Source organism: Carica papaya, chromosome 7 (assembly GCF_054855325.1).
Source record: "Carica papaya isolate Zhongbai chromosome 7, ASM5485532v1, whole genome shotgun sequence".
NCBI lineage: Eukaryota > Viridiplantae > Streptophyta > Magnoliopsida > Brassicales > Caricaceae > Carica > Carica papaya.
Genome location: NC_142315.1, coordinates 22,199,207 through 22,226,960, shown reverse-complemented (window position 1 = coordinate 22,226,960; position 27,754 = coordinate 22,199,207). Strand labels below are relative to the sequence as shown.

Below are 27,754 nucleotides of genomic sequence, written 5' to 3'. Positions count from 1 at the left end.
TAAAAAAAATGTAATGACACGTGGACTATCCGGTGCGTTTCGTCATCTACTTTCCTAATTGCATATTATAGCCTACAGGAGAGGAAAGCCGAAAGCGGGAAAGGCGGGACCCGCCTCAAGTTGTTTTTAAGGTACAGGTAAAACAATAATTAATATGAGATTTTATTTACAACAATTTTGAGTAAATGAGTTTGTAAGCTCATAACTAATTTAGTTATAATAGAAATTTCAATATAAACACAACCTCATGTAATTTTAATTATTTATAAATGAAATAAAAATATAAAATTGGAAAGTGGGGAATTTCTTGCAAAATTATTTACTCTTTTATTAAAAATATTTATATACATTTAAAAAGAAAAGCACGTTTTTTTTATTTGTTTATTTCCTATGGATGCTTTAACAAGAATCTCACGTAAAGTTAAAAATCATGATTAAGAATTTTTCAAGTCATAAAGAGGTTTTTACTCGGTACGTTTAAAGTAATTGTAATTTTATTTAAGATTAACACCATAAATTACTTATAAAATTACAAGTCAATTAGATATCATCGTACTTTATACACACACACACACACACACACATACATATATATATATATATATATAATTAGGTTTTGGAAAGAGTGTTATTGGGGTAAAATAAAAGCAAAGTCATTGAACATAAAAACGATTCATGTAGATTGCCAAAACGACATGTGGAGTAATTAGTATTATTTTGCAATAAAATTAATACTCTCGTACTTATAATTAATTTTAAAAAAAAAAAAAAGAATTAGCAGTGTAAAGTGAAGAAAACAAGAAACGCATGTAGGAAGAGAGGATATGACACGCAATTTACGGATTTAAAATTCAAAAATTTACCCTGAATTTCAGACTCATTCCATGCTTTTTTTATTTTTTATTTTTATAATTAATCTTTTTTTTACTTTTAGTGTAATATTTAACTCACATGTTTATATTGTTTATTTATTTTAATTAAAAATTGATTCAAATTTATAGTATCTTATATACATTATTAATTAATTCTGGACATAAAATTATTTTTGATTAAATAAAAATAATACAAAATCAAATAATTTATATTTTGGTAGCTTTAAGAAAATTAAAAATTCCGACAAATTTTATTTTTTTTACATTGGGTGGGGCCCGCGCCGAGAAACTGGAGCAAAATCATATATCCCGTATCGGCAGATTTTATTTAAAATATTTTTGAAGAGGCAACGCCGTAACGGACTCTCTGGCAGCTCCGGTGACATGACGTGTGTTATCGTCATCGTATTATTATTATTATTATTTTTAATCTCAAATATAGATGGTTAAGAAAGGAATATAAGGGGATGAACAACCACTCTATGCTTTGAATATCGGAAAAATTCTATAGTGACATGATTATTATATGATTTTAATAGATTAATTATTAAATATTTATGAAATATTAAATAAAGAAAACCTACATGCAAAGTGGCTGCAAAACTAATGTAGCTCGATATAGAAACTCTTGAATAATATACATATATAGTTTTTGAAAAGAAAAATCGAATGAAAATTTAAATTAGGCAATTTTGCATATAACCAATAACATACATTGCTCTCGACTCGGCGTTGGGCACGAGTAGCTCAAGTGAAAAAGCCTAATCCACCACAAACATATTAATAAAGACCACAAGTTGATAAAGTTTTTTTTTTTTTTTTTTTTTTGGTGGCGTTCATAATAAAATTAAATATTTATACCATTATAATTATAACCTTGTTTTTCTCTCGGTTGTTATGGTTCTGCTGGTATTAAAATAATTCACAGACAGATGACAACAATTCAAAAAGCCTTCTGTGTTTATTATGATTTTGGATTCACTCTACTAATTGTTGTTGAGACGTCATAACTTCTGTGCGTTATATGCATTTATTATTCGGAGGAATGATGATAATATATACGACTCTGCATTTAGATAATTGTTTATAGCTTTCACACCAACAACTAATGTTTAAGTTTTTTTTTATAATTTATTGGGAAGTTCATGAGCTCAAATTTTTTTTAAGTAAGTATAACTCAATTATTTTGTAAATGTATTATAGGTTGGTAATCAATTTATACAGTTTAATTTAGCAAAAATAATATTTTAATTTATTACTGTATTGATGGAGTTGTCATGAATAAATTACAATTTTATTATAATTAGTTATGATATATTTAAATAAAAAAAAAAATATATTTCGTAAAAAATAAGTTTGATTAGTCGAAATAAAGATGCAAATAAATTACTGATGTTAAGTAAAAACCAAAATAACTATGGCTTGATGAGTATTACTATGAGAATATAATTAGCGTACTCATTATTCATTAGGTTGAAAGATGTAACGGAGTAAGGAAGGTAGATGTGGTTTCAGTGCATCATTCCCACATTATTAGCATTTGTCTTAGAAGCAACGCAGAAAATTAAAGTGTTATATGCGACTAAAATCATAGACTTATTTGATAAATCAATTGACATTTATTTTTTTAAATCTAAATATGCACTGAAATTTATATATTCTTATGGTATTGAAATTTATTTGCAAATACCATATAATTTGATTTAAATAAACATACTACATGAAAACTACAAATATTTTCAGATATCAAACAAAAAGATATATCTTCTATTTATTATCGTCTCATAAATTTAAAATGATTAAAAATATATTTTCAATATTATAACACACCCACAGAATAACGGTGGGCAAAGTTGCTCGTTACAATAGAACCAAATACCATGACATGACCTTATGAATAGTTATAAAGAGCGACCATTTGCGTATTGACTACATATCTAATTTCTCTAAACTCACATGCTAATACAAATACACTAACCAACATTATTAATCATTAGCCATTTATATAATCTATTTTTCTTAATCAATGTTTAAGTTGGCTAATTAGTTCAGATAATAAAGAAAACAGGAAAACAAAAAAGTAGCAAATGATTAGAAGAGATAAGCGTGGAGAAAATAACAAAAAATTAAAATGAGTGGTCCCCAATTCACAACTGTGGTGAGGAGTGCCATGTGGTGGTTTCTCATCGCATCCAAAGACTTTGTACCCCTTGAAGATAAGATGCCTGCGTCCTCCATGTAAAAGAAACCTCGCCCCACCCTAAAAGCTTCCATGTGATGGGTTTAGCTCCTTCTGCTTAAACTTTAGTAACATTTATTGCTTCCCACTTCTGATATTTGCTAATCTTGTGTTTCCTTGCTCAAAGTTGATTTTGACAAATCCAAAGCTGATTTTTGTAACACAAGAAAAACAATAAAAGCCTAATCCCCCCAAAAACAAATTCTACCCAAATTTTGTTTTAGCTTTTACAAAGAAGGAATTTTATGTCATGGTAATCTCACCAATTTGGAGGTGTAAGCGCCTTCTGCAACAGTCTTATCATCAACATGATAGCAAATAATAATAAAAATATATTCATATATGATAATTATTAAAAAAAACCAAATTAGTAACTATAAATAACCAGAAAATTATGATATGCAAGTACCTCAAAACAGAAAAACGTATGATAGAAAAAAGTTTATAAAAAGAACTTGAGTTGAAGTAGTTATGGTTTCTGGCACATACAATTTGCAGCTGCTAATCAAAGCTAGGAGGAAGAAAAAAGAAAATTATCCTAATCATGGGCCAAGTTGCAGACAATCCTATTTGGAGAGATTTTTTACCAAATGAGAAAAATGTCTACTGTTCTATTCTACTCCCTGACTGCTTAGGGTCAGTATCTTACCACAGGCAACACAAAGTTCGTACACATCCTCCAGTCCCAGCAGGTGAAAAATGGTCGGAAATTAAATCTCTTGCTAAAACGCCTCTTAGATTACAAAATTGATCGTTTCCAAAAACCTTCTGGATTCAAATGCGGTATATCAGATAATGAAATCCTAGTATTAGAAACAATAACAGTAAAAGTGAGGTGCAGGAGAAAGCCTTAAAATGCATGCATTTGATCTCAGTCTATCAATCGTTGTGCATACTTAATAATGTTAAACGCACCGAATGTGAACAAAATTGTTTAACCACTATTTTTAACCCCTATTTACAAGCTACGTATATGCATCTTTTATTTTAGTTTTGAAGCAGGTAATATGTCTCTTTCTCAATACCACAAAGCAAAAAAGGTGCTTTTATGTGGGTTGGCAGAAATCACATTATTTGTACTGAACATGAAGACCACTAGTAATTTTTAAGAGTGGAAGCAGCAAGAAAAGACTAACCTTTATACTAAACTAAATATGTGTGAATCTTTCCCCTAAAAAAAATATGTGAATCTGTCGGCACGCGGGAACAAAAAACCCTTATATAATTGAAACCTAACCACAACAAAGTTAGATTCGCTTTAAACGCTCCCCAATAGCAAAACCTCATACCCAATCAGAAAACACTACATTGAAAATGCCAGCTCAGTTCACCTACCTACTCTATAACACAACACAGCAAGAAAAGGCACAAAAGGCAAAGTTTTAAATGTATATGTGTGTGTATATAAATATATATCATGACATTCTTGTGACTTAAAAAAAAACCCTTTTCTTTACTCTCCCTTACCTCTTTGTTGTTGGCGAATAATTTTGCTGAGTATTCTGGTTCATTGTCAGTGACAACCTTTGCTCTTGCATGAAATAATAACCTTTATTAGAGAGAATATCAAATGATTGGCCTATGATTTAACAATGACTATAAGGCATTACATAATGTTGGACTAATTTAACAATGATGACGAAAGATTAAATTAATACTAGAATAAAAAATTTGAGAATAAAACGAATTCTAAATCAAGAAATGGATGATAAAAGAAACAGGATAAATATGTCAACACAACAAAAATTTACTTAATGCCGGAATGTAGTTCAATTCATTGGAAAAGTTTCAACGATCATGTGACATTTCTCCAATTACTAAATTACTGTCAGCCAAAAACAATGGGGCCATTGATTTGCCCCTTATAGGCAACTGGTCTTCCTGCTATGAACCTGTCATGGTGTAATTGTAAGGTGTAGGACATAACAAAATCTATTAAAAATCTTTATCAGATCTTACATAGAGCACTGTTTGCTCTTTTTTTTTTTTTTTTTAACATTCTTTCGTGGAACGTCAATTTCAGCTGTAAAAGTAAAAAAATGTTCAAACAGAGACTAGCAACTTGAGATATGATAAGAGATATCCGTTGAGGGACTAGATTTACAAAGGAACGAATACAGGTCAGCCAGCAAAAAGAAAGTTTGAAGGGTAAAAAAGAAATTATAAAGGCTTCTTCTAAAGGAGAACAGTAAAAGATGCAAAATTATCAGACGCAAGCCATCAGGGACCTACCTAGAAAGACAGCCTAGTCGTCGGTAAAACTTTCAGAAAATGGATGGAAAACCTGTCTATGAGTGGAACCCACTTTAACAAGTCACCAAAAATTGCCGCTTGATCGAATTCAAGCTTTTACCGTAGTACATGAGCATTATCCTGTGCCTCAGGATGATTTCACTTGGTCTAGAATCAGGTGATGTGCTGTACTCTTTTTTACTGAGAAATTAATAAAGGATAGGTATTAACCACCAGTGGTAAACACATCTATAACAGTAGAAATCATACAAGTCATAGTGATTTCTACCAGCTAGAATTTCACTAAGGCACGTGAGCAAAATGTTTAATGGTTTTGCCCGTTGACGCTCTGCACAGAGAAAACTCTCTACAGAGAGTGGCAGAAATCAATGGTAAAAAGCAAATATTGGCCCTCTATTAAATCGGGTTATTAATTCAAAGGGTCCCGCCTACAAGATTAACCCAAATTTCAAAATGATATTGAATGAATGAACCACTGGGTTGTCTCCATAACAACCGAAATACGAACAGAAGATGCAACATTTCAATTTTTATCACTGTGTGATGGAACATATGAATTCATGGTGGCTCCCAAATTCAGCTGCAAGAATCAATGAGGTGAAGGCAGTTTCTAACACCCCTCCCCAATTCCTTCGACTATGTCAAAAATATTTTTATTTCATTTTTTGGACTAATGTAAGAAGGATCAGGTGAGAAACTAGGCAAATTGTACAGAACCCCACGGGTGAAATAATAAATTGAAAATATCGTGATACGATAATTCTGAATAATACCGAAAATTAGATACTTATCAAGAGGAAACAACAGAGGAACTAAAGATTTCTGGTGCAAGTTTTTATAAGTAAAGAAAAATAGTATATAGCTTTTGTGTAACCTGAAAATTGGTGTTTGACAGCTGGAACAACCTGTCTTGATTGGAGCTGGTGAAATGACGTGGATATTACTACCTCATCCAAAACTTGAAGAAAAGAGGGGAAAAAAAAAAAGGAGAGAAAAATTCAGTCCCATTAAGGTCATGCCATCATAGTACTAAAATATTCAACTTTGGATGATACAAACCTGAAACAGGAGAGCATGCAATACAACCTTCAAAGCAAAAAATGTTCCTCAGCAAGAAACAACGGAAGCAAGAAAAGCACTCTTAGCATCTAATTTCAAACAGGAATTAACAAGCAAGTGAAGAGAAGGCCAGCAAAATACAGACTACTCTGATATGAAATGTCCTAAAGGGATCCATTCACACACAAAGAAAAGTTTATTGGAGGTAATTAGGTATTAACATCTTTGTCCAGGTTACTAGTAAGCAAACCTTACCATATTAAGCAACGAAAGTTGCAAGACTAGGAGAATAACAGAACATGTTTTTGGAACATCTTATATAAACTACAGCATCTTATTCACATTCAGCAGTTGACAAAAAGCTAAAATCTGGAGCAACTAAAATTAAAGACGTATCTAAACTAAAATCTGGAGCAATTAAGAAAAGATCTGCAACATCATTTCCAAACTAAAGTAATAGATATATTCCTTAAAAGGAAAAACTTAAAAAGCCAATTAAAAATTTTAGGAAGGTGACTCACTCTGCTCTATGCATATAGAAATAGAGCAAGTGATTCTGAAGCACCCCTGATTTTGAGCTCAACAACTCGGGTAAAATTCCTGCAAACATAATAAGCCCTACATTGATCATAATGTCTAGATTAGAGATTTTAGGCTTACGAGCTTCGTTCATTATACCTCACTCTCTAATGAGCTTTGTTCATTATACCTCACTCTCTTATGAGCTTCATTAATTATACCTCACTCTTTTCAACCTCATTACCTTGTGACGAGTAAAACACCAGCCCTAGACACTCTTCTCTAAATCTATATCTTCATTTTATTTTAACTCATGCAGAAGATCAAACATGCATGCCTACACAGTTCCATTAGAGCATTCATTGACAGATAACAATCTTAAAGTACTTCAGCTAATGAACGAAAGATAACTTGACAAATCAATTATACTATCATATTAATTTTGCTTACTGCAGTGCGTGTAATTATAGGGTAAGCTCAAATTTTGATATGATATTCTGCATGAGATAAGGGAGATGTTGTTATGGTTTCTGTAAATATAAGGTGAAAATACTAATCTGATTCAGTAGATTAGTTTCAAATTATGATATCTCCTTCTTCAAATTACAATATCTCAGTAGATTAGTTTCAAATGTTGGTACGTAATCGCCCCATTAGAGGAAGAAAGGAAGTATGCCTGATGTAAACAAAAAGGACTTCTAAATGAAGCCTTTGACTTACAAAAATTACACATCCTCGGATTAAGGGCTTAGCAGATAAAAGAAAATGGATCAATACCTTCTTAATTTTAAATTTAAGATTCTATGTGAAGAACAACCATCCAGTAATAACAAGTCAGGGTGGGGGCAATCTTCAGGTTCTTTAGCCAAAATGCTACAAGATTTTAAAACCTGCTAGGAAGGTATAATCAGGCCACTAAAGCAAGTTCCATTAGCAGATAAAAGGACAACGAAAGAGTAGAGCAGAACCAAAATGCAAAAGTTCTCTTACAATAACAAGCAGTAAAGCCTTTTACCTCCCTACCCCAAATAAAATGTGATTTTACTCTTTCCAAGCTCATTTATTAAAGATGCGAGTTTTACTTCTGCTTTCAGCATCCACCAAAAGATAACAAATCATCCAAGTCCATTCCACTAAATAAGCATTTCTTAGCAATATCTAACTGTATAACTATTCAATGCTTCAGATAAACCTTTTAGATATAAATAAAAACCACGTGTACTGAAAGATTTTCACTGAAGCTAGCAACTAAATGTTGGCCAACTCATCCTTCACATAAATAAATAGCAATAACCCTTATTTTTCAAGTCTACTACTGGTTATTGGACACAACCCTGGTTTATAATATAAAGAAGAGGCATAGTTCCACATGTTAAAAGCATGAAAAATCACAGAGATCAAGGCCTAGCAATATCTGCTACAACAACAAGCAAATAACTAAGATGAAATACGTTTATAAATCTAGCTTAATTAACATGTAAACATTAAATACCTTGGATGCAATGAAATCCAATTTTGATAATCTAAAAAAGTTTCAGATTGAACAAAACAAATCAGCTAATCAATGAGCAACTACAATGTGTGTGCATTCATGGAGATGTACAGTATGTTGTATATCTTTAACACACGATAAGTTCTTTATGATGCAGTAATTCATTTTGGCTCCTTCAGGACATGCATGCTTTAAACTTCTCAAGAATTAAACTGTATATATTTTTTTATGTCACCTTAGCGAGAAAATGGTCAATCAGCAAAGAAAAAATATATTGTGTTTGTGCTGGATCAAACACATAATGAGAGCATCTTCATCCAATCTCTTATACGATTAATCTGCCACTTGAGTCAACTTATTTGAGAGTCAGTTTCTGTTTGCATAAAAGTTTCTGATGAAGAGAGTTTACAAGTGAAGATATGAATGGCTTCCGTTTAGCCTCAGCCTGTACTTGCTTAGTGCAATATACAGATGAAAAACACATTAGACAATGGTTAGAAGTGAATCCAATTTAGCTTCTGCGTGAGTTCACTCTATGCTTCCTTAGTGCAATATACAGATGAAAGACATGTCAGACAATGGTTACAAGTGAATGCAGTGAAGTTAATCACTTAAAAAGAAATTGTCAAAACTCATAATGTTTGGACCTTCTTATACATTGTACAGGGGCTGGCACCCCCTAGGTGCCGCATACTAATACATTTCACACTTTATATTTAAAAAAAAAATGTTTAGACCTTCTTAGCCCTAAACAGCTTTATTTTGCTTTCACATTCTCCAGAATATTAGCTTATGCGGTTCTGAATCTAAAGTCGTGATCCGTTACAACTTCTAGAGTATCTGACTAGTTAGCAAAAACTTTTATAACAGAGAACTTCAAATGAAGTGCCCATTAGGTAACACAATTTGTCTATACATGGTTACTTATCATTTCTAACAGTCCCATCCTTGGGACTAGCAAGCCACAGGAAGTTCAGGACAGAAAACAAATTGCATACAAATGAACACTATTTGAGAAGGATAGGCTTCATGTCTCAGCACTACAATGATCAGCATCAATTATTCAAATAATTAGCAGAATTTATCCACTTAGAACTGATATCTGATATAAATTCATGTCAAGTGACTCAAGATTCCAAATCTAAAAACAAAAAGATGATGAATCATCAGTACTATATAAGAGCAAATTATTCTCCAAAGTAAAACAAATTTATAGCTATAAGATTAGTTATCGGCATATTCAATCGTACCTTTTACAGTGATTAAAGGGAGGCACTGGCAAAACTCTTAGTTGTCTTTCTTTGGGTTAAATCACTTGCTGAAAATGCCCCTCAAAGAGTTGACAACAAATCCAACTTTTAATCTCAAACCAAAGCTTTATGAGCACGTCAAAGATGACAATAACAGTGTTGGATTGGCAGCCACAAAACTTTTCTAGTCTGTACGTACTTCAAAAAAATTTAATCTTATCCATTCTATTGCAGTTGCTTGCAAAAATAAACATGTCCTTGGTCCCAGATGACATCCCATTATTTACATCTACTATCGTTTAAGCAAATAAACATATTCTTGTCCCCAATAATTCCCCAATGTTTTGTATAATTTTAATGGCTGAACTACAGCCTATAGCACCTTGCTTCCTAGTTACACAATGAACAATAGCTCTTTGGTTAATTGGCAGTTTAAGGATAGCTTTAAAGAGACAATCATATAGGAACCTTGTATTTTGGGAATCGCAGCAAGACACAATAATGTCAAAATGATGGGATGAAACACATAGACATTAGTATTTCAGCACAGTTCTCTAATAAAAAATAGTGAAAACAATCTAGCCTGTGCACCTTGCTTCTGAAACTGCGACTTTTTTTTTTTATTTCTAATTATGATATGGATATTAAATTAAATAAATTTTAAAGTGCATACAACTCTGCCATAAGATCTATAAAAGAAAGCAATATGTCATTTAGCGCTGAATTACATGCTAAACCTGATGCTTACAGATAATTAGAACTCAAGCTACTGTTAAGAAAATCACAAGAACTGAATTATAGAAATACGACCAAGCTATATCGAGCAATTCCAAAATGCACACAGTTCCGTATTAAAGACTTGCAAGTACCATGCCGGAAATATATACGACATAACAGATAATGCATTTATTATCTGTAAAGTAATCAATACAAGTATCAATATACCTCTTTTGAACTTGAAAATACAGGAAGTATTAACCGTAGGTGGAAGAACTTAATTTAGAGTAACATCATTTCTCAAAATCGGATTAACAAGGTTCAGATTAACAGGCTTAACACTCCCGGCTCTTTGCCAAAATTTCTCTGATTATGATTAATAGAAGTCTACATGATTATTAGCAGAATTGCTAGACAATAAAGTAAAAGCAAGAACTAAGACAAAGATAGAGATTATTAGTAGAAATAATATAAACCAAACTGAAGTTTGAATGCGTTGATTGCAAGCACACGCGGCAAAATCACCAAGAGAACACGCACAACAAATAAAAACTAATTGGCACAAACCAAACAGCAGTGAGTTGAGTTTCGGGACGCAGACTGGGGAAATCCCTACTCATGTTTGGCTTACGAGAAAGAAATAATAATTCCGAGAAAATTTCTGTAGGAAACCAAACAATATCATGTAAACGAACAAGAGCGAGAAATCCGAACCATGACAGAACGTGGAGAATCCATGATGATATCTTAACACAACTTTAGCAGTGAAGGTAAAGATAATTAGATGATCGAACATGTAATTTGGTTGAAGAAGCACCGGCGACGGAGAAATGGCAGAACCGCAGAATAGGTAGCGTGTTGCTGATTTTGTACGGAACGGGTATCTCCTGGTGGATCTTGATAGACCCGGTTGGCCAAAAGATTTCGGCCGTCTTGGATCGGGTAAAAATAAGAGCAGGCCCCATTTAAAATTCTAAAGCCCGGGTTACGTTGGTCAACTACTTCAACAACTCCATCTATTTCAAATGAATTTTCTAGTAAAACAAGAGAGAAAGAATAATAAACAAATAAAAAATCCTCTCTATGAGGCTTCCTCCTCTTAGTGAGCCTAAAGACCCACTTTCTTTTTTTTTTTAAAAGTGAATCTTTATTTCTAAAGATTTATTTTTCGTCTAAAAATTATTTTAAAAAGCGAAGTTACCGTTTCTATACTATTTACTAATTACATAGCAACACATAGGAGGGTTATGTAGTCTCCAAATCATCTGCCAAAAGAAACAAAGAGATCAAATTCAAGCATTTAATAGTCAAATGGAGCCATTACTAATCAAGACAAAGTCTACATAGAAGAGTCTTTATTGCTATAGAAAGAGTCAAACAACAATAATCTTTAGGAGCTACCATTGGTAGGTAAAATACTAAGTAACATTAGGAGAATAAATGAATATGTCTCCTTTAAATCCCTAGGCAGGAACTCATTTGTTTGCTTATTTGAGCATGAAACTGACAAAAAAAAAAAAAAATCAATTAGTAGATGTCTATTGAATGTAAGGGGGTTTGCAAAACTCTCAATTGAAAAATTGAATTTTTCAAAAACATTTTTATAGGTTAGAATTACTAGAATATTATTGAAAAATATTCTATGAATATTCTAATATTTTATGAATATTTTCAATATTCCGTGAGTATATATTATTATTAACTATTTCAATTGTAAATGTATAAATTATTTCTCTTTACAAATCAAACCATTTTCTACATATATACATGTATTTTGTATCATATCAATACAATAAAAAAGAATATACTGATTATCCATTAAACGGTTTTTTTACTTTTTTTTTTTCATGGTATTAGAGCGGTGATCCTACCTCTTTATTTGTGTTTGATTTTTATTTTTCCTTCATATGGTTGACAACGGAAGCACCAATACAAACCAAGGTATTTCAAATGCCTTTATGACTACATTAGAAATTAGTAACTTAAATGATTTATGAGTTGATGACAAATAAACTAACTAATATCCCTGAGTTTAATTCTTATACAATTCTTTTGCTTCGTTAAACTAATGAAAAATGTGCTCCTTTCAAGGATAAAGATAAAATCAACCTTGTCTTTAGTACCGTAGAGTTTGATGTCTTTATGTTCCTTCTTTTCCCTTTGAATTGCTCTCTGTTCAAAAATTGATATCACCTTCTAATTGTGAAGTTATATTTTCTCCTTACAAGATTATCTTTTAGGACCTTATTACCAAAAAGACGACTGGTGAAAGATTTTATTTGCATAGACTCTATTATTTTCCTAATTCTTGAGTTTCTAAGAGCTTTCAAGTTGTTTCTTCTTCTATCAATGAACATCTCTTATGGCATCATTGTCTAACACATCCATTAGAATCTATTTTTTCAAAACTAAATCTGGGTTTGCCTAAAGGAATTTATGATTGTGAGATCTGACATGACTCTAAGTTTGTTAGGCTTCTCTTTAATTTATTGTTATCTAAAAGTACTCAAGCGTTTGAACTTGTTCATTTAGATGTTTGAGGATCTTTTTCAACTTCTGTTGATGGTTTTATATATTTTCTAACCTTTATTGATGACTTTTCAAAGGTGACTTGAGTATATTTATTAAAGTCTAAATGCAAAGTTTTTAGTTATTTTAAGGGCTTTCATAGGTTGATTACTACTCAATTCTCAACCCATAGTAAAATTCTTCAAATTGATGATGAAACAAAATACATGTCTCATAACATAAAAAGTTACTTAATTTCTAATGACATACTGTATCAAACTAGTCATGTTAAAATACCTTAGATAAATAGGATTATTGAAAGCAAAAATCATGATTTGCTATAGAAAACTCCAGTCATAATGCTTCAAATGAATGTTCCAAAATCCTTTTAGTCTTATAGAGTCATAACTGTCACTTATCTTGTTAATCGCTTACCCAGTCGGGTGTTGGATTTTCAATGTCCTCTTGAAGTATTGTAGGCTAAAAACCAAATATATCTCATTTAAAAATTTTTGATTGTACTTGTTTTATACATTTATTTGTGACTTACCGTAACAAACTTGATCCGCGAGTAGTTAAGTGCGTATTTCTATGGTATTCATAAATAAAGAAGGGGTACACGTGTTACAATGCTGTCAATAGAACACTCTATGTTAGTATAGATGTTCAATTTATTAAAATAAGTCCATATTTTACGACCTCTACTCAGGAGGAGATGTTAATTGAATTATTTCCTTTACCAAGTGTTGAAGCTTCCCAATAATAACTAGTTAATTTGCTTTACAGAGCATGATACACCTACTAAAGATTCAAATGACAATTCTCTATTAAATATATATACTAGTGATAATTCCTTAAAAATAGACGATGATGTATCTCAAATAGCTCTTATCAATTTACATGAACATAAATAATCTAATATATAACAGTTCTTATTAATTTAAATGAACATGAATCATCTAATACATAAGACTAATCGGTAGTCCCTTGGTGTAATCCTCTTTGGGATCATCATCCTCCTACATAACTACAAGATTATACTATTTATATAGTCAGATATCCTTTTACTAAATTTTCGACTTATCAAAAGTTATCACCTTTTACTCAGCTTTCCTTACAATTATTTTGCATTGATGTCATTTATGCAATTCTCAAAATGGGAATAGAACTAAGATGAACAAAGTCTACGCTTTTCTTTCGCTTGTTCTATTAACGAGCCTGTATAAAGCAGACTAACCCGACCCACGTGACAAAAGACCAAAACACACCGGTTCATTAAATAGTGATTCAGTGCGTTCGAGCTCATGTAAGCTCAGGGACAGAACGGGTTTTTAAACCCATATTCTTCCTTGAAAAACCCTAATTTTTTCTCTTCTCTGCTACCACCGATGGACACCGAAAGCTTCCAGTTTGCTTTATTTTCTTGCATTTTGTTTCTGGTTGTTTGTAGGTGAATACATATGCACATCGCACAACCACTCTAGCGAAGAACTTCTCTCTCCATTCACTCGCCTCCACGCCTTCCGCCTCCACCAAGCTTCTCTCCCCATTCGCTCGCCTCTGTACCTTTCGCCTTTGCCGAGTTTTTCTTTCAATTCACTCGCTTCTGTGCCTTCTGCCCTCACCAAGGATCACCTGCACAATCCAATATTTTTCTTCAACTTTACTTGTTATTTTTTATACAAAACGTTGATTTCTAGATAGCTTGAATAGTAAAATTTATTTTCTTTCATGGTATCAGAGTATATTAGGAATGGAGAGTCAAAATTCTTACCAAACCACTGTAAACTTGAACCCAAACTTTAGGGATTTGGCTATAGCAAACCTGGACCCCTAAAATGTCAACAACTCATATTATCTTGATAAATCACTGAATTTTATGACGGTTCTTATCCTAGAACTACTTAATGACAACAACTATTACATATGGACAATTTCTATGGAGTGGGCATTGAGTATACAAAACATGATAGGGTTTATAGATGGAACCTTAACACAACCCACGGATCCAAACCCATTGAGAATGCACTAAAAACAGTGCAATGATATGGTGATTATTTGGATACAAAATGCGCTAGCACTTGATATTAAGATCGACACATTTTATGTTCAAACAACACATCAGCTATGACATAAACTAGAACAAAGACATTCTGAACAAAATGCAACTAGAGTGTATCAAATTAAGCTATCGATATTTGTTCTCATGCAAAACCAAGAGCCAGTATGGGCTTATTTTTCAAAATTCAAATTTTTTATTGATGAACTCGTAAATTATGAAACCATTCCCATATGCTCATGAGGGGACTTAATCCGATTATTGGGTACCAGGAGAGGGATCACACAATGAGGTTTTTAATGTGACTTAATGAGTCATATGATAAATTAACATACTAAATCTTGGCAAGGAAGCCTCTCCCTAGTCTGAACGAGGCATTTTCTATCATCTAACAAGAGGAGAAAATGAGAGAAATTTTTTTGAAGTCTGCCATTAACCATGCTATGACCTTCAGTATAAAAGAGGCCAACAAGCCACAGAGGACTACCAGCCCAAATAAGGAGAAGTATTATTGTACCTATTATAAGAAGATTATACACTCTTTAAAAAGATGCTTTAAGGCCAATCCAAATAGACTTGTATGCACCAATTGCAATTTGCCAAAACATACATGTGAGGTATGCTATAGAGATAAGAACTAAGTAAAAGGACAAAGGACCCAAAACAAGATAAGACAACCCACTATCAATAAGGTATTCTCTATTTATGCACAAACTGAACTCAAGGGAGAAGAACACAATCTATTGACAAAGGATCAACTCCATTAACTTATGGCCTTCATTTAACGAAGTTAAGCTACTGTCAATATGGTACAAGCAACTTCAGAACAAACTCAAGATTAGAAACTCACTGTATTCTCTTATACATTTTCTTATTTCAGTGTATGGACAATAAATAGAAATATCAACAGACACAACTTGGATAATTGATACTGGGGCCTCAGATCACATAGTACACACACCGCAATTATATATTGAGATAACATCGAATGTTAAATATAAAGTTGTATTATCAAATGGAGAAAGTGTAGATGTGTTTCATGTAGGAGTAGTAAGATTAGTGATAAACTTGTGTTAAACAATATGCTATGTGTGCCCTCATTTAGATTTAATTTATTATCTGTAAGAAGGTTAACACAGGATATTAGGTGTTGTCTAATTTTTTTACAACAACATTGTATCATTCAGGACCTTTTGACCTGAAAGACACTTTAGATGAACGAGATTAAAGATGGACTATATCAGCTTAGACAACCCAAGGATTTAGAAAATGCAAGTCAACAAATCTTTGTAGAAATGACACTACAAAGCTTCAGCAAAGAGGAGAGAGACTTTGATTTATGGCACTACAGGCTTGGACACCCTTCATTCAAATATAGTTTTGATTTTGATATGTTACTAAACAAAGGCTCTAAGTTATGTTGTGTATGCCCATTAGCAAGATGCATAAATCTTCATTTTTTGATAGTAGTAATAAAAAAAAAATAATGTTTTAATTTAATACATTGTGCTATTTGGGGACCTTGTAATAAAATTTCTTATGATAGTTTTAAATATTTTTTAAAAATTATTGATGATTTTACTATATGTACTTGGGTAAATATGATGCAAGGTAAGGTTAAAATAGGTTCACATTTGCAACATTTTTGCACATTTGTTGAGACCCAATTTGACAAAAAAGTAAGAATAATTAGAATTGATAACGGAAGAGAATTCTAAATGAAGAGATTGTATGATGAGAAGGGAATCATACATCAAAAGAGTTGTGTGGAAACTCCACAACAGAATGGGAGAGTAGAGAGAAAACATCAATAAATACTTAACACTGCAAGGGCATTAAAATTCCAAAGTGGAATGGACACTAAATATTGGAGCGATTTTGTTCTTACTACTGCTTATTTAATTAACAGAACACCCTCCTCCGTGTTAAGTGGGAAGACACCTTTTAAGGTTCTACATGGAAAGAAACCAAATTATAGTCACCTGGAAGTATTTGGGTTCTTAGCCTTTGTGTCTACTTTATTGAGTGAAAGACAAAAATTTGATGCAAGAGCAAGAAGATGTGTGTTCATAGGATTTTTTTTTAGTATAAAGGGATACAAATTGTTAGATGAAGAGATCGATGAGATTATTATTTATAGAAATGTAATATTTTATGAAAAAGTATTTCCTCATAAGGAAAGGAAGTGTATAAAGGATATGCAAACTATACATGAGCATAGAAATATATTGATAGACGAACTAGAATCAAACACCTTTGTACAAGATAGCATCAGGGACCAAGTGATGGATCAAGATAGCCCAGATATGGAGGTTAGAGACCTCACACAGATAGAAGAGATATCCAACAATCAAAAAATGATTGATGGGGAAGGAGAAAGAAAAGAAGACCATATGAAAGATGAAGAGATTTCAAGGAGAAAATCAACGAGGACAAAGAAGCCACTAGAATACATAAGAGACTATATATGTGATTAGATTCAGGGGAACAACGATTGCATAGAGCTGTCTGAACCACAAGTCTGCAATGGTGGTGTTGTTCCCCTATCAAGCACAGTTGTATACAGTAGACTTATGGGGGGACATAAGAAGTACATACTTGCTGTAGCATCCCATAATGAACTAAGTTCATATGAGGAGGCCAGCAAGGACCCAAACTGGAGAAATACTATGGAAAACAAACTCCAAGCTCTTGAAGAAAACAAGACTTGGAAAGTAGTTGACTTACCGGCTGGGAAAAGAGCAATAAGATATAAGTGGGTCTACAAGGTGAAATTCAAAGCAGATGGAACCATTGAAAGACACAAAGCTAGACTTGTTGCTAAGGGCTTCACTCAAAGAGAATGTCTAGACTATCACTAGACATTCTCACCTATGGCCAAAATCGACTCTGTAAGAGTATTGTTGGCTCTAGCTGCAATTAGAGGATGACACCTTCAATAGTTAAATGTCAACAATGTTTCTTTACAATGAGATTTAAATGAAGAAGTGTACATGGAGCTTCATCCTGGACATCCTAAAAGGAAAGAAAGAAAAATATGTAGACTTCAAAAGAGCTTGTATGGGCTTAAGCAAGTATCCAGACAGTGGTATGCCAAATTCTCTAAATTTATTACTCAATAAGGATTCAAGCAATCCAAGGCCGACTACAGTTTGTTCGTGGGGACCAATGGCAAAAGCTTTACTATACTACTTGTATATGTTGACGACATTATTGTGGCAGGTAATAATGAATATGTTATTAAAAAACTAAAGATAATATTGGATAATGAATTTAAAATTACGGATTTAGGAAACTTAAAGTATTTCCTTGGGGTTGAAGTTGTTAGGTCAAAGAGAGGGGTTCATATAAGCCAAAGGAAATATGTCATAGACCTTTTGAAGGATGTAAAGGGTTAGGAAACAAAACTTCGTCGCTCCCCTTAGACCAGAGTATTAAACTTTTGAAGGATAAAGGAGAGTCAATACTAGATCCAACGATGTATAAAAGGTTGATTGGAAGGTTAATGTACCTCACATTAACAAGACCTAATATGGCTTACTCTATTTAAGTTTTAAGCCAGTTTATGGAGAGTCCTAGAGATTGTCACTTGAAGGCTGCATACAAAGTCCTAAGGTATGTTAAGGGCACACTAGGCCAAAGTTTATTTTACTCAAATATATATGAGCTAAAACTAAATGCTTATATTGACAGTAACTGGGTGGGATGCCCAGATATAAGAAAATCTGTTACAGGATATTGTGTTCTTCTAAGTAATTCATTGATATCTTGGAAATATAAGAAACAATAAATAGTTTCTAAATCTTCAGCAGAGGCGAAATATAGAGCCATGGCCAGTGTGTGTTATGAGTTAACTTGATAAGATACTTGCTTGATGACCTTAAGGTGTGTAATTTAGGGGCAACAGACTTATATTGTGATAATAGGGCAGCCATACACATAGCTGTTAATTCTGTGTTTCATGAAAGAACCAAATACATTGAGATAGATTATTATTTAGTTAGGGATAAGGTACAAGAAAGAAGTATAGTTACAAAGCATGTGAACAACAAACAACAACTAGCAGATATTTTCACTAAAGCTCTATCTAGTTGGCTTTTCAAGGAGCATATGATCAAGATGGGAGCAGAAAACGTCTACTCTCCACCTTGAGGGGGGATGTTATCGAGTCTATATAAAACAGGCTGACCCGACCCACGTAACAAAAGACCAAGAAGCACTGGTTCACTAAAGAGTGATTCGGTGCGTTCGAACTCATATAAGCATGGGGACAAAACGCGTATTTAAACCCGTCTCCTTCTACGAGAAATCTTAATTTTTTCTCCTATTTGCTACTGCCAACAGACACCAAAAGCTTATAGTGTGCTTTCTTTTCTTGCATTTTGTTTATGGTTGTTTGCAAGTGAATACATATGTATATCACACACCCACTCCCGCAAAGAACTTCTCTCTCCGTTCACTCGCCTTCACACCTTCTGCCCTCAACGAGCTTCTCTCCCCGTTCGCTCGCCTCCACTCCTTCTGCCTTCGCCAAGTTTCTCTCTCCGTTCACTCGCTTCCGCGTCTTTCGCTCTCATCGAGGATCACCTGCATAATACAGTATTTTCCTTCAACTTTATTTATTATTTTTTATACAAAATGTTGATTTCTAGATAACTTGAATGGTAAACTTCATTTTCTTTCATGTTCACTTACCTATTTATATGTTTTTAAAATTATTTTTATCCCTCAATATATAGAGTATTAAGGTTAAAATTTTAATTTGTTATTACTACATTCTTGTCTAAACTTTAATATTGAATAATATCTTTACTTTTATTGTTAATTTAACTTGTCTATTATATATATTCATTCGAAAAAAATCAATGTTTATTATTAAAAAAATCAACAATTTTAGAAACTCATTCTCAAACACACTCACAATATGCAACCAAAAAAAGCAAACGAAACAATTTACTTGCAAAACATTAGTCTTTTGCTCAAGAATCCCTCCAAGTATCCCCTCTATTTTATTGCATCCATTGCAAATCTCTCTGTTCTCCTCTCTCAATTTCACATCTCCCTCATGTCAGAAAACTTTTTAGGTTTTTTTTTTTTTTTTTAGTTTTCCAAATTGCAAGATGAGCTTTTTAGCATCTATTTTCATTGATGAAGTAAAGATGCTGTTTGTGTAGAAGAAAAGAAGAGAATGTGGAGAAGTAAACATTAGGAAGACTGAAAAAGTAAATTGTCCCAAACAATTTGAGAAATTTTTATTTTAAAATTTTTAAGAGTTTTGTTTGTTTTTTTTTTAATTTTTAATTTTATTTTTTCCATAGGACTATCTTTTCTACTATAACTATAGATGTTTATTTGGTTCAAGCCATATTAAACTGTAATAAAGATCAAAATTTTAAACTTTTACTGAAGACTAGACTAAAGGAAGGAGATATTGGATTTGATCAAACTATTTTTCAAATATACTTAACTTGGTACTAATATAAATTAATATTATAAATTAAAATAAAATAATAAAACATCTTTCAGTTAACTTTTCTAAATATACTATCAAAAGATGATGAAAACCAAAATATAATTAGCACATAACTTATTAGAATAAAATTAATAAAAAAAATATATATATAATAAACTGCAATTTTTAGCTTGGACTAGATTTAATCCTTTGGTTTCAATGAGGAAGGGAAAGAATCAACAAAATGAAAAGAAAAAAAAAAAAGAAGATTAAAAAATATTTTTTTTTTGAAATTTTTTTGTATATTTATCAACCATGTGTATATATACACAAATATTAATACAATGAAAAGTACTTCCAAACTAAAGCACATGTGGGACAAATCCAAAATTTTATACAGCAAACATTCTTAAAAAAATTAAATTTTCATTTGACCAACTAAAGTCAACAACCATATCAACTAATTTAATATCTTAAGTTAAAATAATTAATTATTATCTTAAGTTAAAAGAGAATTCATTATTCAAATAAAACTAAAATTTTTTGAACTTAATAGGAAAATAAAATTATAATTAATTTGAACAATTTAAAAGGAAGTGATGGAATTTAGGATTCTTAGCCATCCATTGTTTTTAAGTTTTTGCAAACCTTATTATTATTATTATTATTATTACTACGTAGTAGTAATATTGATGAGGACAGTCAAAGTGGAGAAGCTTACTCTTGGTGTGAACACCATAGAATTTTATTTCTGATAACAATAACAAGGAAAGTAGTAATTAAATCAAGGAAACAAAAGTTCTAACCTGAATTACAATTGATGCTAATTCATCTTTTATTCTTAAAAGGCATCAATTGCAATTTGTGCTAAATACCCTGACAATTAGATTAAAAAAATATATACATAAATGGACTAAAATTAATCTAATCTAATCTAATCTTTCTGAACTTCAGTTGATGCAGTATTATCGTCATCATTCGTACTGTCGTCTATTGTTGCTAATTGCTTTTCTTTAGAACTATTTAGAGAAAATCGGCATGCCTCCACCGCATCTTCAATGCACAAAAAGATCGATTCTTTTCCAACCGTGTCGACAAAATGTGATAATGTGAACTTCTCTAGCACTTCTAATCTGGGATTTATCAGTAAAGTCTGTTGCAACAACACAAAGATTGAGGTTTCAGTGTTAAAATTATATTATTTTTTAATAATTAATATGTATATCACAAAAATCGCAAAAAATATATAACAATTGTAAGGAACAATCAATATTCACTCACCTTGATTCCATTTCTCTGCATAGCTCTACGTATTTCCATCAATATGTCAATGCCAGGCAAGTCAATAGATGAAACTCCTACACACACAATTGTAAGTAATTGACATGAATATAATGTATATATAAATGTGTATTATGAATCATAGTGTTATACGTATATATATGTATCCTACCTGTCAAATCTATTAGAAGGTGCTCGATAACATCGTCTTCGGCATTTGAAATAGACTGTTCTTCTCGAATCCACCTCATTACCCTACTCAAGAAGCAGTATAAAAAAAATAACTTTAGAATCAGAAGCTACAACAAACATCTGACTTTTACAAAAAAAAAAAAAAAAAAGTTAAACATCTTCAAAATGGTAATAACACCTCTGATTATATTAAACAATTGAATTAATAAACAAAAAAAATGAAATAAAATCAAATTATGAGTTAAATTAGTATAAATAATACATAATATATTACCTTTCTTTAATGTAAGATACATTTGCATAGTAAACAGGAGATCCAAGTTGCAGAATTAGGATTCCTGGCACAGTTGCAACTCCTGGATATTGCTCTGTGTCGCGATATAAATTTGAATTTGGTAGTCTCCCAAGCTTGCAAGGTGCTGGCCTTGCAACATACAGAAGTCCCCTGATTATCGCCAGTAAAACCTGAGAAGAAAATTAATTTAATTATTAATTGATATATAACGTTACATAAAAGTTGGAAAAAAAAAAAAAAAAAGCCTCAAGTAAACAAATTAAATTCGTACAAAATGTTTGCCGGAATTAAAGGATAGAAATTGGATTAATAGTGTTTGTGATGTGAGTTTGTACTTACAGAGAGGCTGATGCCGACATCCATGCTCAAGAAGGCGACACCCAAGAAGGCAGTCATAGCAATACAGAAATCAAATTTGTCTACTACGAATAAGTGATAAAACTTTTCATATTTGATGAGACCTAACATTGCGGACATAATAATGGCGGAGAGAGCCACGATAGGAGTGTAACTAAAGAGAGGAGCCAAGAACAAAAGCACCAGCATCATGGAAATCGCCATTACTATATTCGACATTGCTGTTCTAGCCCCTGCGTTGAAGTTCACCGCAGTTTTGGAAAATGGCCCTGCCAAAACCATTTCAAAAATTTTTATAAATTAAAGAAAATCACATATCTTTAAGTAATAGTTAAAATCATATATCACAATCTACCGGATGTCAAGTAGCAGGAAGCGAAAGATCCAAAGATGTTCATCAGACCCAAAGCTATCATCTCTTTATTCCCATCAGTTTGCTCGTTTCTCATTACAGCAAAGCTCCTTCCAACTGCTATACCTTCCTGCAAGCATTATTAGTTTTCAAATTAAATGACATTTATCAATTATTTAATAATTAAAATATGAATTAAGGCAGCATTATAGATACAGAAAAAACAAAAAAAAAAAAAAAAAAAAGAAGAAGAAAGAAATAGGGAGGAGAAGTCTTACTGCCAGAGCCACAAGGCCAGTGACGGTGCCAGCTTTCAATACGGCAGGGAGAAACTCGGGGTTAAAGTTCAAAAATTGAATTGATATCGGATTCAATCCTTTCTTCAATTCACCAACCTGAAGTAAATTACAGATTTTTAAAATTTTTTAACAATGTTTTCAAATTATTGAATCGAAAAAAGTAATAATGGCTTACAATTTGGATTCCGTGTTTCTCAATATCGGCTAAGTAGGCAAACAAACAACCGGCTGCAACAGAAATCATTGGAGCCACGGCCGATACCCAAAACAACTTTGGATTTCTTTTACTCTGCCATAATTTAATATCAGTATAAATGTAAATATTATCTATTTAATTTCTAATATTAAAATAGTTTAGATTAACTAATTATATTAATTTAATTTTATAAATACTTTTTAAAATTAAAAAAAAAAAAAAAAAAAAAAAAGTGATGTAGATAACCCACTCACCACACATCTCGTCACTTGAAGGAAAATGAGGAAGCATACACCAACAACTGCGCTTTGCCACCTCCACTGTAATGATAATTACGGAATTAGCTTCAACTTTTTTATATCACAAGTGGATAAATACATTTAATACATGTTGTTTGATACACCAACCACTGATTTATTCTTTCTGACCGGGATGATTTTCTTTTTAAGACGGAATTTGGAAAAAGAAGACTAAAGTTGACAAACCTCGGCTCTATTCTCGAAGATGCTATGCAAAACTGATATGACGTCGGTTTTATTGGTAAATTTTACCAACCCGAGCATTCCCTTCATCTGTTGCAGGCTTATGATCACGGCTGTGCCTCCCATGAAACCAGTAATCGTAGAATGAGACAAGAAGTCCACCAGAATCCCCAGTCTGCATAAATTACACCATAAACATCCATATGTAATTAATACATGCATACAAAACAGATTGATAAATGGGATAATAGCAACAATAAGGAAGAAAATCAGTAAATATTATTAATTCATGTAATGATGATATTTGCTCTACATTTTCATCTTTCGCCTATGTTTCAAATTTTTAGAGTTGTTCGCATTATAAATAAAATAAAAATAGCCGGTAATTAATTTAAATAAAAGGATAAAAATAAGATCCGATAGTAAAGAAGATCACTGCTATAACACACTAATACTAAATCTTCTTCATTCTAGATTCACAATTTTTATAAGACAATCATATATATACACATATCCGGAATTAAATAAAAACACACACATATATATGTATGCATAGGAAAAAAAAATGCAGGGTAGCGGGAGACTGCACCTTAGAAAACCTAAGGCAGCTTGGATAACGCCGGTGACGAAGGCAGTGGTGAAAACCAGGTGAAGATACAACGTGGGTTGTTCTGTGGGAGACGCTTTTTCTCCAAGTGTTTCTGCTATGAGCAAGGTGCAAGCCGCCAGCGTCCCCACGGCTAGATATTTGGAGCTCCCGAAAATGGCGTACACTATGGGTGGTAAAAAGCTGGAATCTGCCCAAAATTAAACACAACAGATTTGAAACACGCCATTGGTGTGTCTTAGATATGCAAAATAATTAATTAATTTAAAATCTCCAACCGTCCATAAAATTAGGCAGGCAATACAATGGTTAATATTCTAGTTAAACAATTAATTAATAGGTAAGAAGACATTAATTCGAAAGAGGAGTCATACAGAGGCCGATAATGGGAGGAATGCTGCCGAGTTTGGCATAGCTAATGCCCTGAGGGATGGCGAGGCTGGTGATGGTCATTCCGGCGAGCAAATCGTATCTAAACAAACGGAAATTATAGGACGGGAGCCATCCGAAGATAGGAACAAAGTATTGGAGAGCCTTTCTGGCTCGTCGGAGAGGCTTGTCATCAGAGAATTGCTTAAAAGGATCGTCGGGGAAGAAAGTCTCTCTGCAGTCAGATTTGAAGGTGGATATAAATCCTCTTGGGGGGGCAAAGTTGACACGATTGGCAGATGCCATAATTGGTGAGTATACACGTTAGCTTGTGATGGAGAAAGAGGAAGACGATGTGAGGGTGAGTGTTTGAGAAAGAGCAATATATAGGAGAGGTGGAAGCAGCTAAGTAGGCATTTATGTAGAGAGCAGGAAGCAGGTAGTGGAAGATGAAATTACAAAAAAGACAAGTTAATTAGGAAAACATTAACGTGAGTGAATCTGTTAGGATTTTGAGTAATTGTCAAATTAGTTAGTTTATCTCTCTCTCTCTTTCTTGCCCTAGTTTTCAGTCAAATAAGACCAAGCAACTAACTACTTTTACAGCTCCAACCAGTTTCAGTAAAATAATATAACTGATGCCAGTGACTGTAAACACTTGTTTTATTATTTATAATTAAGATTTTAATAATTTTATTGAACATCTACAAATATGGATCCACCAAAGAGCGAGTCAGATACCCCATGATCATGGTAATTACTATGCTAATAATATGTTGTAAAGTAACACAAATAATGAGGAAATAGTAATCTCAATTAAAACATGCATTTAATTTAAAATCTGTTGTGGAAATGATAACATAATTAAGCACTTAATTAGAAAATAATTAATAAAAATAAAAATTAAGCATTTATATTATGCCTAAGTGTTTTAGAATTAGAAATGGTTGTCATCATTAACCCGGAAGTGGTAAATTTTAAATACGACGGAGAAATGAAATATATATACTTGGAAATTAATCTTTTTGATCCCTTTATTCCGCACCCATAGAATTAAAATAAAATATATATGATTATTACACATTCATATCATTTGTCTATATAACACGTGCCTAATTAAAATAACTAATTTCCTGTTCTTCCTCTCCTTCTTTTTCTTTTTTGAATTTAAAGTTTGACTCTGTATGTTTCGGAACAAATTAATCACCTACTTTTTTTTTTTTTTTTTTTTTTTTTTTTTTTTTAAATTTGCTTTAAAATTCTTATTTAAATTTTATAAAATCTTTCCAAACAAATACGGCAAAAATATATATATATATATATATATATACATGTAAGTAAATTATATTAATTAGCCTAACATCAATACCAAATTCATATCCATATTTTTAGATAAAAGTTTATATATCTCAATATTGATAAAAGTACAATTAATAATGTTATAATTTTTAATGATAACACACATTTTATTTTGAATTTATATATAAATTATATCACACAACTGAAGGAGAAAATAATAATGAAAAATGACATTTTAGATTTCAATAATCATTCCATTATTACGGTTAAAATGTATAACGTACGGAAAGAAGAGCTCATAGGGCCAGAACTCAGGCCGGCAAAGCAAAATATTTAGCCCAACACAATCCGAATAATCTAAAACTTGAATTACAAGCTGCAATTTCTCAATAATCGAACATATATTGATTAAGAACAAATCAACGAGAAGAATCAATTGGCTTTTCTTTTCTTTTCTTGAAAAAAGTTGGAAAATAACACAATATCCATTAATTAAATAAATTTATACCCACATTAGGATATAATTAACTTAGTTAATTAATTGATTAACGTATTGATTTTTGCTTCCAGAACATCAGAGTAAAAACCCAACCCAGATCACCACACACACACCTCCCTCAAATGCGAACTTTCATAATGCACATCTCTCTGCGCATGCACTGCCACCACATCCATTTCTCTGATTGAGTTTAATTTAAAGTAACTAATTTTAGATCTTAATCATTTCATATGTAACAATTAATCATTAAATTAATTCTATGTTATGTCTGCTTGTACACAATAAGAATTAGAAAACTGTGTTATTTTCATTCACATTTCTAGTTTATGTAACTAGAAATTTGGACCGAATTAATTTAATAGTTAAAATATTAATGCTTCTCGTTAATACCTTTATAGATAAATCAATCATAAACCATAACTACCGGTTTTAGAGTAATTTGAGTTCAAATCATTACGAAATCGATTTGTTTTAAATATATTCTTATTTACTTTCTAAATTTTAATTATTTAATATTTAATAAAAATATTAAAATTCTTAATCAAAATATTCTAATGAGCTTTTTTTAATTTATCATTAGAGTTCAAAATGTCGGAAAATTAAGTATCAATTGCCTATTGACATATTTAATATATTACGATTAGGATCTAAACAATCTTGAGTTAATATAAATTTATTATTTATATTAGGCGTTAGTAATTATTGATTAGAAATCACTAGTTCATCGTTTTAATGAAATTGAATAAAGTGGGAGTGCATGATAATGATGCATTATTTGCATAAATTATAGTTATATAGTTGAGTTTGTATAAGTGTGTTAGTGTACAAATGGTGTTTTGGGAAATGATTATGTTCCATATAATGTAAATATTTCCCACATCAACTCACCCATCTATATAGATGTCAAAAGTAATAGTTAGTTATTTAATTTTTGTTGGTATATTAATGGGTAATGCTAATTAAATATTTCTAAAGTATGATACTAGAATGAAGTAAATAAAATTTTTTGATTAAATTTTGTTTGGTCGAACTTAATATGTTAAAATGTTAATAATGTGTGAATTGAAAAGTAGACACGGTTAAAATATTACATGAAAATTAGTCTA

The 27,754-nt window shown here is 31.9% G+C and overlaps 2 protein-coding genes across 51 annotated transcripts; both read right to left on the bottom strand.

Annotated features, from left to right (window-relative positions):
• Positions 1-2,668: 2,668 nt before the first annotated feature.
• LOC110818623 (uncharacterized) lies at positions 2,669-11,509 on the bottom strand. Of its 50 annotated transcripts, XR_015813189.1 has the most exons (6): positions 11,116-11,431; positions 6,424-6,450; positions 6,239-6,322; positions 4,579-4,660; positions 3,761-3,914; positions 2,669-3,259 (listed from the first exon to the last, which is right to left on the bottom strand). XR_015813189.1 is itself a non-coding variant. In XM_088207143.1 (5 exons), the coding sequence occupies exons 1-5, from the start codon at positions 11,195-11,197 to the stop codon at positions 3,187-3,189; spliced, it is 348 nt and encodes a 115-aa protein (XP_088063269.1). In that variant the 5' UTR covers positions 11,198-11,425; the 3' UTR covers positions 2,669-3,186. The 50 variants fall into 50 exon arrangements, 6 of the variants coding, with proteins under 6 accessions (XP_088063269.1, XP_021903247.1, XP_088063272.1 ...); XM_088207143.1 differs by lacking the exon at positions 3,761-3,914 and having other exon boundaries at positions 11,116-11,425; XM_022047555.2 differs by lacking the exon at positions 3,761-3,914 and having other exon boundaries at positions 4,579-4,642; positions 11,116-11,423.
• Positions 11,510-21,128: 9,619 nt separating this feature from the next.
• Positions 21,129-25,232, bottom strand: SULTR3;5 (sulfate transporter 3;5). Its single transcript, XM_022037312.2, has 12 exons — positions 24,856-25,232; positions 24,464-24,671; positions 23,878-24,049; positions 23,647-23,712; positions 23,372-23,485; positions 23,176-23,292; positions 22,901-23,027; positions 22,528-22,814; positions 22,168-22,358; positions 21,874-21,956; positions 21,702-21,778; positions 21,129-21,573 (listed from the first exon to the last, which is right to left on the bottom strand). The coding sequence occupies exons 1-12, from the start codon at positions 25,154-25,156 to the stop codon at positions 21,355-21,357; spliced, it is 1,962 nt and encodes a 653-aa protein (XP_021893004.2). The 5' UTR covers positions 25,157-25,232; the 3' UTR covers positions 21,129-21,354.
• Between the last annotated feature and the right edge of the window lie 2,522 nt (positions 25,233-27,754).

Excerpts from the sequence above, each read along its gene's own strand:
- LOC110818623 (XM_088207143.1), bottom strand. The coding sequence starts at position 11,197 with ATGTTCGATCATCTAATTATCTTTACCTTCACTGCTAAAGTTGTGTTA. Across the intron at positions 6,451-11,115 it reads ATTCTCCACGTTCTGTCATG|GTTGTATTGCATGCTCTCCT; the intron begins GTTCGGATTTCT and ends TTTGCTTTGAAG. Across the intron at positions 3,260-4,578 it reads TATTCGCCAACAACAAAGAG|CTTTGGATTTGTCAAAATCA; the intron begins GTAAGGGAGAGT and ends TACAAAAATCAG.